The sequence below is a fragment of the Apaloderma vittatum genome, unplaced genomic scaffold (assembly GCF_000703405.1).
Source record: "Apaloderma vittatum isolate BGI_N311 unplaced genomic scaffold, ASM70340v1 scaffold38448, whole genome shotgun sequence".
In the NCBI taxonomy this organism is placed as follows: Eukaryota; Metazoa; Chordata; class Aves; order Trogoniformes; family Trogonidae; genus Apaloderma; species Apaloderma vittatum.
Window position 1 is genome coordinate 37,652 of NW_009733128.1, and position 13,767 is coordinate 51,418.

At 44.3% G+C, this 13,767-nt stretch overlaps 1 protein-coding gene across 1 annotated transcript in view; it reads left to right on the forward strand.

The window, feature by feature from the left end:
• Window positions 1-11,923, forward strand: part of COL4A4 (collagen, type IV, alpha 4) — a 45,508-nt gene extending 33,585 nt beyond the window's left edge. Inside the window, exons 28-39 of the mRNA XM_009875749.1 lie at window positions 2,186-2,293; window positions 2,612-2,719; window positions 4,701-4,772; window positions 5,544-5,672; window positions 5,815-5,922; window positions 6,096-6,251; window positions 6,491-6,589; window positions 7,762-7,893; window positions 8,069-8,185; window positions 8,717-8,905; window positions 10,707-10,993; window positions 11,660-11,923. Coding sequence (XP_009874051.1) covers window positions 2,186-2,293; window positions 2,612-2,719; window positions 4,701-4,772; window positions 5,544-5,672; window positions 5,815-5,922; window positions 6,096-6,251; window positions 6,491-6,589; window positions 7,762-7,893; window positions 8,069-8,185; window positions 8,717-8,905; window positions 10,707-10,993; window positions 11,660-11,923 — 1,769 coding nt within the window. The remainder of the gene's footprint in view (window positions 1-2,185; window positions 2,294-2,611; window positions 2,720-4,700; window positions 4,773-5,543; window positions 5,673-5,814; window positions 5,923-6,095; window positions 6,252-6,490; window positions 6,590-7,761; window positions 7,894-8,068; window positions 8,186-8,716; window positions 8,906-10,706; window positions 10,994-11,659) is intronic.
• The last annotated feature ends 1,844 nt before the right edge of the window (window positions 11,924-13,767 follow it).

The window sequence follows — 13,767 nt, forward strand, 5'->3', positions numbered from 1 at the left end:
GTGACACGGGACCCATGGGCTTCCCAGGGTCACGGGGGTTCCCAGGACCAAAGGGCGTCAGAGGAACCACGGGTTTCCCAGGACAGCCAGGCGACCAGGTAAACAGAGCGGCTGTGAAACGTCCCTGTGGTTATCCCCTGCCTCCCAGAAACACAGCGAAGGGCAGGGCTCTCGTACTTGCCCTTTAAATTTCCTCCTGCGAAGAGGCTGTGGGTGTAAGAGAAAAGGTAAATTCCTGCTTCAGCCCTTTCATTAGGTTTGAGCAGGAGCTGTGGCGAGTCGGAGGGCCCCTTCTCTATCCCCTGGCTGCGATTCTGTTCTGTTGCCACTTGGTGGAAGCCCAGGCTGCTCTGCGCTGAATAGGGGAGCAGAAAAGGGATGCATAGTCAAGACTTAAACATTATTCCTCAGAACAGGTTGACGAATCACTTACTGCAGGGATTGTAACACAACAGCAGCACAGGTATCAAATCAAAATAGAGCTGCTGCTTCATTTCGTGCTGTGTGGAGCGGCCAAGCTGACAGACAAGACAAACCAAGTCTTCAGTGCCCATAGTGACAGCCTGCGCCAAGCAGGGCCCGGGCGAGCAAACGTACAAACCACACGTGCATCTCACGTGGGAACACACAGGAGATCTCTTTGCCATCTTGAGTGCTGGGCAGACAGGCAGTGAGATTCCATGAAGCATAAAGCACAGCTGTTTTCTTTGGTAAAGGGACGTATCTCTGCCTGGCTTGTCTTTTATTGTATTTCTTTGAAGAGATAATCTATGTTTTGCTGATTATAGGTCATTATTCAAAAGGAAATATAGCGAAATCTTTACCCTTTTACTGTTACCTCACAACATCTTTCCAGTTAAAGTTTATAGTAAAATTTGGGTAACATATAACAATATTTGGTACATTTTTATGGTACCTTTTAAATCAAATTACTCAAGCAATCTGTAGGGAATTTAAACTGTTCAAGGCAAAAGTTAGCATAAGTTATAAAAGCACAAATTCAAAATGATTAGCAAGTCTAATCTCCAGTTTCTTGGAAGCGGTAGCGGTCAGTGATAGACTTGTAACAAAGCCAGAGTGCTCTTCTGTTGAGTTTAAGGTACAGTTTTGCAGTTTGTATTGATTGCTGCTCCATTTACCAGCGCAGGATAACCACATGCTCTAATATCCGTTCCTGCTAGGTATATGTCAGATGTTTGTATTTTGTTTTTTAAAAAATCAGGGTGATGTTGGCCTACCAGGAATCCCTGGAAATACAGGACTGACTGGCCTGAAAGGATCTAAAGGTAATGAGTTTGTATAGATGTTCTTTTGAAAAGAGAAGTGTCGTTAGGATGTATATGCTTGGACAGGTAGCAAGTGCTCACTAGAAAAGGAAAACAGGTCAGAAGTGAGAACAGTTCAAACGTGAATTTCATTAAGAAACAAGTCTGACTTACTCAAAGGCAAATTTTGCATTTCAGTATATTCCTTAAGGGTTTGTTCCTTTTAAAGTAGATCTTACTAATTTAGAAGATAAATTTGTGTCAAATTTCATAAAGTTAGGAAATTACTCACAAGCTGAGTTAGAACTTCAGGACAAGCTGAGCTGGCAGGTAACTTGCATGTACCAAAGCACTTTTCATTCTGTGTACTCTCAGTACCTTTAAAGCTCTTGGTATCTCTGAGTAAATTATTTGAGGTTACAAAATTGACCAGCTTTGGTTCTGGGGATGAAAAGGATACTCGTGTGAAATGAAAGTCATTGTACCTCCACAGGCAAGAGAGGTGACCCAACTCCTCTGCTTGGTGCCCACGGTCGGAAAGGGCCTCCCGGAGAGCCAGGATTCCCAGGTACCTCTGTCTGACTGAAAATATTGGACTTGAAGGCTTATTTTCTCTATCTTGTGTTAGCAGAGAGGGAGCTCTGCTTCCTTTGCATATTGAGTGACAAACATACCAATACTTAACCGGAATAAAACCAGGCTGGGCCGTGTCTTGCCAGCCCTTCCTGTACTTTCAGGTATCACCAGAGAGATCGGTGTAAATCACTGCTAATAAATGGATGCAAGGTTCTGAAGTGTTTGAATAAAATCCTTTTTTACTCAAGAACCCCCTTACTGAGCTTTTGTACTTTTAAACATAATGAAATTAAGAATGAGCAACTTTAAACAAATAAATGCTAGATTATTATTTTTTCTTTAAGGACTCTGTGGATTCCCAGGAGAAAAAGGATCACCAGGTATCCAAGGGCAACCTGGAGGACCAGGATCCAAGGGTGACCCTGGATACCCAGGAACACCTGGATTCCCAGGTAATGCCAAAGTTTAAATAACAGTGCCAGGTAACAGCTCAAAAGAGATAGAGACCAGGAAAATGCCACCGAGGCACCTCTGTGGAGGAGGCTACAGAAGTCAGGGATCATATAAAGGCACATACTAAAAGCTCTTTCAGTGCCTGTCCAGTCAGCAATAGTTTGCTCAGAGAGGGAGATCTGTCAATTTTTCATATGTTCCCGTACACTTTCAGGTACCTCTGATCAACACTGTGTGCTGCGCAGCATGAAAAACCATAAACCAACAGTTTAATAGATTTGCATATACACAGATTATTTTTTTTCTCCCGTTCTCAGGAGATGCAGGTCCTCAGGGAATGCCAGGAGAACCTGGAGAAAAAGGGAAACATGGAATTTTGGGACCTCCAGGATTGCAAGGATTAGCTGGATCCCCAGGCAGAAAAGGTAAAGGGTGGGTGGCAGCGGCAGTGCAGTTGTGCTGGCAGTGTCACAGCACCAGCCGTAAATACCCCTTGAGCAGTGAACATGGAAAAGGCCTCACTGTGAGCTTGGGGCTGACTCTGTGTTCTCCTAAACTACTGGAAGAATTAAGCCAGTTCCCATCACCTTTGAAAAGTAACATAAATGCTAACTCGAAATGAGTAAGGAAGAAAGGTTCTGGCTCAGCTGATGTGACTGATAGCAGAAGTACACAGAATGATACACTGAAATTATAAGTTACATTAATACTTCATAAAGCAAGGGCTATGATGAATGGGTAGAGAGGACAACAGACTCACTTTTTCAAATTCGGGCTAAGGAAAAATTGAGAAGGTTTCTTATGAATTTAAACGGCAATTGCTTGCAGTAAATTAGTGGCACTTATGTAAACTGTCACGACAGTTTCCTTGCTGGTGCGTCATCTGCAAGAGAACACATTTTTGCAAAGAACATTTGCTGTAACAAAGGCAGAGCTCTGCAGTGACCGGGATGTATAAATAGAGAAGGGTCAAAAAAAACCCCAAACCAACATTCTTCTCCTGAAAACTTCCTAGTAGCAGATGGACTTTTTTCTTCCTAATGCAAACTGAATGGAATTTATCTTCCAATTCATTCAGAGAATAGAAATCTTAATGCTATTTTCAATAAATATTGTTGCTGTCATTAGAAATGAAATGGTTAATTGGCTGTTTGTAGCTAAGTACACAGCCTCATTAGTCTAATCACTTCTCATTTACATTGTCTTGTGCCTGAAGAACTTTTAGATAAAAAAATTAGTTAAACAGCATCTCCCAAAGCATAATCACATTTTGTCAGAGAGATAGTTTTACTAGTTAAGGGCTTAGTCTGGCAAGCCTTCCTTGTGTGAGTAATCCTTGATGAAGCAAGTAATATTAAGAACATCAGCAGAATCACTTGTGTGAATAGAAGCTGAACTGGGCTGTAAAACACAGAACAGTGGTTCATACACAGGTCAGCCAATTCGGCTGTACCTAGAAATACAGGACTACAGCAATCCAAAAATCTAGAGTTACAAGTGCTGATATTATGATGGATTGTTGGCGAATGTGTCAGAAATTCCCTGGAAAGCCAGTAAACCAAGCCATCAGTCCTGACTGAATAAGCTGAAGATCAAAAACGTCTTGAATGGTGAACTTGGTGCCAAAAATAGTTAGGAGTTAGTAATAATTTTTGAATACTACTATTAAATTCCCCTGACTAGCATGCAGCTCTTACATGAATTTGAAAATGGGAACGTCCCCAAAGCGCAAGCAGGCTACAGAAAGCAGGACTGAAACAGCACAGAAGATATTGCAGGTTGGATTACTTCGTCCATACAGGTTAGGAAACTACAAAGTGCTGCTCAGTGTAAAGAATTTTTGTAACGGTGTGATGCAGAAAAAGCAATAGCTCGCTGTGTGAAACCTGCAGGACTGGGGAAAAGAAGCCAGGTGAAAACAGAGCTGCTTTCCTGTGCAGCTAGATTAAACTGCACTTACCTTGAAGAGAAGCTGTGAAGAAGTTACATCTGTGTAGTTATTTTAGGCAGCGTCTGCATCCCAGTCACCTGGTCATGTAGTGGTAACGCAGCCAACTTTGGACTAGTTAATCACACGTAGAACTAGTCTAACCAGTTACTAGTTTCACTGCAGAGCTTCCTGCTGCAGCATAGGAACACCTCAAGAAGGAAAAGGCATGTTTTCTGATTGCTTTGCTGTGAAACTCTATGATGAGGGCTATTTGCAGATTTTTCACACTTTCCTTCCAAAAAAGGCTGTGCTCAGGTGCAACGTGACCTCATCTTCAGCTGCCAGTAAGAATCAGATTCAGCAAATGCCCTGTCCTGATTCAGAATGTGTTGTCAGAATTAAAAAACAGCATAATTTTTAATTGTGACTTTAAAGGATTTTTGTGGTACCCTGTCACAGCTGTAATACCTTCTCAGGTCTCCCTGGACTGCCTGGACTGGATGGCTTGGATGGACTAAAAGGTCAAAAAGGTTCTGCAGGAGCTCCAGGTAAAACAAAAAAGGAAATAGCTGTGTGGAACAGAACACCTCTCTTAAACGACTGAATGTGCAAGGAACGAAGCACGTTATCTTGACATTTGCCCTGCCCAGAAGATATTGTTAAGGCTCAGGCTAAACTTTCAAACATAATCTAAAGCATGTCCAAAACACACCTGCAGTCTTCCATGGGGAAAACTTTAAGACTTCCATCACTCTTAGTTTTATTGGAACCTTTCAAGGCTGTTTATAAAACAAAAGTGTTCAGCACAGACAACTCAAAGGAAAGCCAAGTCTCCAGGGTTTTTTGTATGTAAAAGATAAAACTAATAAATTAAAAGGAAATCCCAGCCCCATTACAGTCCATGGGAGTTGTGCCACAGATGTAAGAGGAACCTGGATTTCAGTCATGCTGATATATTTACAAGTTTCAAAAGGTGCTTTTGAAGCAGCATTAAAAAGCTGCACTCACCATCTATCTAGACATTACAGATCCACGCTGATAGAAAATTAAATTTGGGACCATGCAATCAGTTTAAATTTCAAGTTACAGACAATAACGACACCACATAAAATAACCCCTGAAGAAGAGCATTAAAGCAAAAAGATTACTTTCAAAGAAAGAGATGAATCAGGGCCAGATTCAACAAAAATCTATCCAGCTTCCAAGAGAGAACCAGAGAAATAGCACAGGGAGGAACATCTGCAGCCGGCATTTCTGTTCTGCACATCTGTATTTGTACTCACTGTAAGCTTTACGTGCGCAATTGTTTTCCTATAAAGGTCAAAGTGAAACAGGGCCCCCAGGACACCCGGGAGAACCTGGGCCAAAGGGAGGCAGAGGTGAACCTGGCTGGCCCGGCGTTTCCATCCCAGGCCCCCCTGGAGAACGGGGGTTCCCAGGATTCCCAGGTAAGGAAGGGTCTTCTCTTTAGTGGGGCCCTGCAGAGTTGAAGTGAAGCTCATACAGGCTCTGTAACCTAAAAAACCCTTCAGATTTCTTTTTCCTTCCTTTATTTTCTTTTTTTTTTTAATGTAAAATGTGATCCCCTAGGTAGAAGAGGACCTTCTGGACCCATTGGACCTAGGGGAAGGTCTCCTGACAGTGCTTCTCCTGGTCCTCCGGGTGATCAAGGACCGCCTGGTTTTGATGGCGTCAGAGGTATTAACACCAAAAATACCACATTTGATGATGTAACAAGCCCCTGAGGCTGCTGGGAGTCACTGGGTTGCTCTCCGTGGAACAACATATATGGGAGATTGGGGAAATCCCACAGCTCTTTTTAGATGTTTATGCTTCGGGCGTAGGTTAAGAATAAAGTTCTTTTCCCATAGGTGAGCCTGGGAATCCTGGTCCTCCCGGAGAGACTATCTTTGTGCGAGGAGATCCGGGCGATACTGGTATTCGAGGGGCACCAGGGAACCCTGGGCAACGAGGGCAGCAAGGAGCCAGAGGTCTTCCAGGGAACCCAGGAAGAGCAGGCCCAAAGGGTATGATTGGGGTGTTTATAACCAATCTCTAGCAATTGCTACAGAAAGAAAAGTTAAGATTTTTAATTCGGTTCAAGTCCAAGGAGAGAAGAGGAAAATGTGCATTTCTTCCTGGGAGACCAGAGAGTTGAGCTGCCCCGAGCTGTTTTTGTTACTCAAGCAGCCAGGCTTCATCTTATATACACCTTCACCTTCTTGGAAGGCAACCACATGTAACTGCACAACTGCTTTCTTTGCAGGTCCTATGGGAATCCACGGCCCACAGGGGCCACCTGGTGCTACAGGAGAACCAGGAGACCAGGGTTTACAAGGAAAACCCGGCCCCAGAGGGCCCACAGGTACTTATGAACCTGTTGCTCAATCAACTGTAACTGTCTTTCTATTCATATGTAATCTTACTAACTTTTACTTGTATATAAACAATTTAAACAATCTCAGAAAAAAACTCCACAACTTAATGGATTTCTCATTTGAGTTGTGCAATAATTTCTGAACTATATGGTTTTTTTCTAATGTCACCACATGTAAGATATTTCAGTTCTCATTCCATGCTTTAATTTACATGCCTGGAACTTCTTTCCACCTGCCCCACAATGGCTGCAATCTGCTTTCCATGTCTCAAATCCTTCAGGTTTCATAGGTAAGTTCACAACTACTGTTCTTCTCTATAGATACATTCCACTCTTACTAGCAAGTATTCATGGCTTGGCTGCTAGGAGTAGTAGATGCTGCTATAACAACATGGTTCTAGTAGATTTTCCACCTCAACAGCTAGCACTTCCAAGCACAGACCAGTATCACAGTAACTCTGCCTGGGGAAGTCTGGTGCAACGATGTCACATTGGACTTGTGAAACACACTTACTTCAAATTATCGTCTGGGTTTTTTGTTGTCACGTGAGATACTTTCTAACAAAAAACTTTGCAAAAGCTTGAATCCTAACACTGGAACCCTGCAAACACTCTCTTAATCTGACTACTGAACTCTCTTAATCTGACTGCATTGATTTTGTTCTGATTTTGTTCCGAAACACAAACAGGCAGTAGCTCCCAGTAACCTTCAACAACGCAAAACATGGTCAGTCTTTACTTTTTCTTATTGTAATTATTTTAAATGGCTGCCGTGGGCTAGCTTCTTTGGCCTGCTTACTGGTGGCCTTGCAGCCGCAGAACGGGGGAAGCACTGCAAATCTTCACATGTGCTGAGGTGTTTGTGCTGAAGTGGGGTGGACTTTAGGCTTTGACACAAATCATTTCGGGGCACAGAAAACAGAAACTGTACACCAGATACTCAAAACAGATCAGCTAGCATACACTTGCTAACACATGCTTGCCATCTGTTAAATGCTGTGCTAAAAGACTAAAATTAAAAGCACTGAGACTCAATAATTCAAGGTTTTAAAATACTTTTATGCTTGAATAGCAAAGCCAGCTAGCAGTTATGTTGATTTTTTTCATGGGAGCTACTAACCAACCTTCTGTCTAATTCACTTCCCTATTACACATTCCAGGTGACCCTGGTGAACCAGGAAAAATAGATGACTCGTGCCGTACAATCCCAGGGCCACCTGGGGAAGCGGGGCCGAGGGGCCATGATGGCTCCGTGGGAGCACCAGGGCCGATTGGCCACCCTGGACCCCCAGGTGAGCTCAAGCTCTGAACACTCGGACGCCTATTTTAGCCACTCAGACACCAAAGGTGCCGTTTTTGGGTGGGGTCAGCCCTGCCAGCCAGCCCCTCGTGTGCCTCTGTTCAGACAACATGTAACCTTCAAACGCAGCCACGTGAAAGGAAAGTACATGCTTTGTGTTTTTCTAGGAAGAAAAGGTGAAGAAGGCTCATGTGGCCTGCCTGGCCAGGATGGCTCACCTGGGGCTCCTGGGCCACCGGGTGACCAGGGCAGCAGAGGAGAGCAAGGATACGCTGGGCCACAAGGTGAGAGCAGAACACGGCTTCGGGGCAAGGGACATGGGAGACAATGTGCAGATGGAGTTTTCTGTCTGCGCCCCAAGTTCACACACGGATACACTGCCTCCTCCTCCTTGGTTCAAGCACTGATAGTGACATTTGCGAATGATTTCATAAGGCATAGAAAGACCTATCAGAAGAAAATGTATCTTAGCATCCATTATTAAGCGGAAAGGCAATTAACCATGCGTGCCAAAACACTGTATTTCAACTGGTACGCATTTCGGAGTCGTGCAGCTGTCTGTGAGTAATTAAAATGTATTTTAACTGTGACTGCTGTTTAATAAATTCATAGTTTAATACATATGTGAGGAAAGGGCATCAACTGCTACTGCAGGGATTCAAGGTCAGTCCTCCCAAGCCATGCTAGCGAGTAAGTCTGGGACTTACAATCAGGAGCCCCGTACTTAACAGTTAAATACAGTAGAAGATAAAGGTTTGCAGTAGCTACGTGTTCATACAAGTAAATGTCTCTTACCTTTTCTCCTACATAAAAAGGTCCACCTGGCCAGACAGGTATCCCCGGACCACCGGGTCCCCACATTAGATCTGCAAGCGGATTCTTGCTCATCCTCCACAGTCAGTCGGACAGAGAACCACTCTGTCCACAGGGGATGCCCAAATTATGGACTGGCTACAGTCTCCTCTACCTGGAAGGGCAGGAGAAAGCTCATAATCAAGACCTGGGTATGTATCGTGGTACATCACGGCTCTCTGTTTAGGGACTAATACGGCGTGACCTATGCAATGACAGACAAGTCAAATGGAACATGCTATAAGATCATCAATTACTTATTTTCTACACTCAGAACCAATTTACACTTATTAATTTGGCTGTGCTGCCCTGTTACATGACCCATTTGAAAAGGCTTTCTGCTGCTATGCAGCTGAATGAAAAAAGTATTTCTAGCTCTAGAAACTAATACTGAATAGAAGTTGGAGAGAGGAGTGGTTTATTTCACTCATCCCAGCTAGTCATTGTGGGCTGTCTTTGAACTCACTGGAGAGATTTTTCCCAGATCAGGAATCTCATTTGGCCACTCTGAAATCACTCCCTGGAGGATCTGTCCCTTTTTACTGGAGAGGCAGCTTGGAAAAAATTGCTGCTTAACTTTGGTGGTTACAGCTGGGTGGTACAAATAAGCTTTGCAAATAAAATTATGCATCATGGGTACAGCAGAATCATGTGCTTTTAAAAGTCAGAAGCTGGTATTTTTTGGAAAACAAAGAGCCAATTTTCACCCAAAGACAGTTCCCTTTGGTGGCTTGGGTCATTTCTTCTGCAATTCTGACTGAAATTGTCCAAACAAGTGTCCTGACCTGCAGCCTGACAAACCGACAGGCGGCAATTGCACAGAAGAAACTTCCTAAATTCTTGTTGACTCGTTATAGAAGAGGCAGAGAAGTCTTCTAGGAGGAAAGACTAAGGAAATAATAAGCTGTACAAAAAAAGACGTTTTGAAAAAGCAGTACAAAGAACTATTTTTAGTACAGCAGTGTTGTTTTGAAACGTTTTCGCTATTGTGTGTTTGGCATTCCCCAGCAGAGCCAGTTGGTAACAGAATGCCTTGTAACAGCGGTGAAAGTAAGATTTAAAAGAAAATAAAGTCCTTGCTTCCTGTGCCCAGGGTGTTTGTTTCCCAGGCATTTGCGGAGTAAGGAAAATCCAGCTCCTTTACTGGTCCTGGAATGAGATATTGTCAGCAATAAACAAAACTGCCTTCTGCATGGAAATGTCCCAGGTGTTTCAGGAAGGTGTTAGGGCTGGGGGCATTGCAGAAGTTAACTCACTGCACGCAAAGTTCAGGGCAGTACATACAGGCAGCAGCTGTCATTGCTGACTGAATAGGTCTAAATTCAGTTGTGGAAGCACTTCACCTCTGCATTTGCACTAGTCACGTCTGAGCTTCCCCGCAGGTCTGCCTGAGGAGAGTTCTGGAGGACTGGCTCTGCAAAATCCCTCAGTCCTTCTATTTCACTTCGAGAGTCTGCAAAAACTTTCTGGAAGGCAACAGAACAGCTGCTGAGATTTCAGCTTAACGCTCTGCTAGCAACGGCTTGTCATACTTCACAACAATTTTCTATTTATCAGCATCGGCATTTGGTTTCACACTGCTCCTAATGAGTTTGTAAATAGCTAATCTCCCTTTAAACCAGCTGCCACCTCTTGCCTAATTTATTCTTCAGCATTGGCACAGCTAAGAAATTTATCATAACTGTTTCCCATGGTGACAAACTGCATCACATTTAAATATCAGGTTGTGACAGAAGTAAGTATTATTGGTCAAAGGGAGACGCTTATTGGTAAGAAAAGTTCCTGCTCCCAATGTAAGGAGCCGTTCTGATGATGAGTGTGGGAGGTCTAAATTCTGTGAATTACCCAGCTCCTGCTAATACACGCAGCTTCGTGGCAGCGCAGGCCAGGATACTATTTTCAACTTACCTCGAAAGCAGAGGAGCCATCGCCATCCTCTGTGGTTATTTTCAGGTCTGGCAGGATCTTGTCTTCCCGTGTTTAACACCATGCCCTTCGCTTACTGCAACATCAACCAAGTCTGTTACTATGCCAGTCGGAATGACAAGTCCTACTGGCTGTCGAGCGCGGCTCCACTGCCGATGGCGCCGCTCTCCGAGGAGGAGATCCAGCCCTACATCAGCAGGTGTGCCGTCTGCGAGGCCCCCGCGCAGGCCATCGCCGTCCACAGCCAGGACCAGTCCATTCCTCCCTGCCCGGCCAACTGGAGGAGTCTCTGGATCGGATACTCGTTTTTGATGGTGAGCCCAGGCACACAGTCGTGTGTGTGTATCTATATATCTATATCTATGTCTATCTATATCTATATCTATATCTATCTATATCTATATCTCACTAAAAGGTTCTTTCATTCAGCTTTTGTGTCCCAAAGGTTCAAAGATTTTTAGCTGTGAAATACAAACCGACCAATGTCTAGTCAAAAGGGACAATTCACAAAAAGAGACAAGACAGGTTAATTCCAAACGGCAGCACCCGGCTCTGGCTACATAGACTTGAGTCACAGTCTTAAGCAACACGTTTCTTAAGATTACAAAGATTTTTGCCTGCTTTTCTTTAATAAACAATGGGATTCTCATGTAAAAAGACACACTTCATGGAATCAGAGGTCCAGGTCTTTTTAATGCCATCCTCTAGTTGCATTTGCAGCGGTTTAGGTAACAGTGTTGCTTAAAATAAACCCAGATTACCCTCTTCTTCAGTTTGATAAATATCAGAAAAGCAAGCTGACTCTAGGCTTCTGAGATTAACTCCTCACAGAGCAAATTAAGATTTTTCTGCAGCAAAGGAAGCTTACTCCAACCTAAGATCACCAAACCCAGTACAGTTTTAAGTCAGAAATGGGTAGATCAGCAAAATTTACCTACTTTCCATGCAGAGTTACTGAGTTCTTCCCCTGTTCTTTCCAGCATACGGGATCTGGTGACCAGGGTGGGGGACAGTCCCTTATGTCCCCTGGAAGCTGCCTGGAGGACTTCAGATCAGCCCCATTCATCGAGTGCCAGGGCCAGCGGGGAACGTGCCAGTTTTTTGCTAACGAGTACAGCTTCTGGCTAACGACCGTGATGCCCGAACTGCAGTTTGCGTCAGCGCCCCTCTCAGGGACTCTCAAAGAAGGGCAAGAGCAAAGGAGGAGGATCAGCAGGTGCCAGGTGTGCCTGAAGCACGGCTAGCGAGCAGGAGCAAAACCAACGGCCGGAGTGAGGGTTGCCTGAGGACGAACCCCATGCTAGAGACTTGACCGGTATTTAGCGTTTTAACACATCTGGAAGCCTGCAGCACTGCTCTTTTTGTTCGAAGGGATACATAAGACTGACAGATGAAGGATCTGTTGAGCCTCAACCACCCACAGGCCAGATCGACAGGCAGGGAGATCTCGCATCGACAGCTCGGTTCAGACGCTCCAGCTGTCACAGGGGGGCCAGGAACGACATGAGCTCGGGGACTGCTCACAGCATGAATCCCACGGGAACGGACCTGTGGCACAGGAGGTCAGGAACGGCACTCCCGGCAGGAAGAGCACATGCACTTACACGGCATATGACAAATATTTATCCTCATAGGTACGGGGGGGCAAACATAAAAATGTCTTAAACCCCTGTTGCTGAATTTCCCAAGCTAAAGATGCCTGCACGTGCTCTTTCTGAGAGAGGGGGAAAATATTGTTCAAAAAATCCTCATAATAAAAACGATGAAGATCAAGGTCTTTTACCATTGCAATAACTGAACCAAACTGCAAAAGAACTTTTAATTGGGCTTTCACAGGCAACAAAAAGTTCCAAGTCCATTTAACAGTAGATTATGGAAGAATATAAAGTTGGCTGAGATAACAAATGCTTAGGAAGCTATATTTATTATATTTGCAATTGATTTCTAAGAGCAGTTATATTAAGTTATTAAGCTCTGATCCAAGTAGCTGAAGAAACAGCAGTTTCTAATATAATTGAAAAGAAATAATAGCATGGTGATAAAATGGGTGAACTTACCTGACTGGCAAGTGTTAGGACAATTGTCTAAACTTGAAGCTAATAAAGTATGTTCACTTTTTGCTTCTTTTCTTGTAAATACAACATCAAAAAAACCCCACACACATCACTTGTAAGATCCCTATGGAATCATAGCTCTAGAGATGTTTATTTTTTAAAGCACTGGTTATTAAAATGCTTATAAGCTGAAGCATTAATCACCTTTTTAAAAAGTTAAAACCACATTTATACCTCCTCCACTCAGCTATAACCCCAGGACTATTAAATGTGTATTTGCATCACAGTGAAACCACTGAAAACAGACTGCAAACGGAGAATCTGCCATGTGCGGAGTGGCCACAAATGCTCCTGTTACCCCTGAAATGAGGTACGTGCTACTAGAACGGAATGCTTTTTCCAGCACTTTTCATTTCAGTTTGTGTTCACCGAGAGAGATGACCCCCACAGAAGGATTTTCCGGGAACCAGAGACCCACGGCCAAGAGCCCCAATTCAAAGAGAACTCCCTGAGAAGCCACCACGAGCACGAGGAGCCGGGCGTTGCAGAGGCAGCTGCACAAACCCAAAGGGCAGGAGAAGGCCGACGTGCCGGTCTCTACCAGAGGAAAACAAACCCCGCGGAGCGCAGAGCCTGCCCCAGCGAGCAGCCATCAGACCGGCAACCTCCCTTGGCCCCGCGCTGCGCTCACCTGGGGGTGGGCCCGGAGCCCCCCGGGGGCAGGTGCCCAGCACCACAAGCACCACTCGTCTGCCACATCCGAACTCTGCACCGCGAGAGCCCCCTGTTTATTAGCTGTAACGTTAAGCCACAAGCCATCATTTCAAGAATGCGCCTGTTACCAAGTCTGCTGATTAGGATTAATTAAGGGGGTGGAATTTCTTACACGGTAACTGATCACAGTGTTCAGAGGAAGTATGAAAAACCAACAGAAGTCACAGCTCCTGCAACAAAGGAATTAAACGTCGAGTGTGAAGGGTTTTATACAAAAGTGCTTTTTCCTAAAGAATCCATACTTTATGTAGAGTTAATCC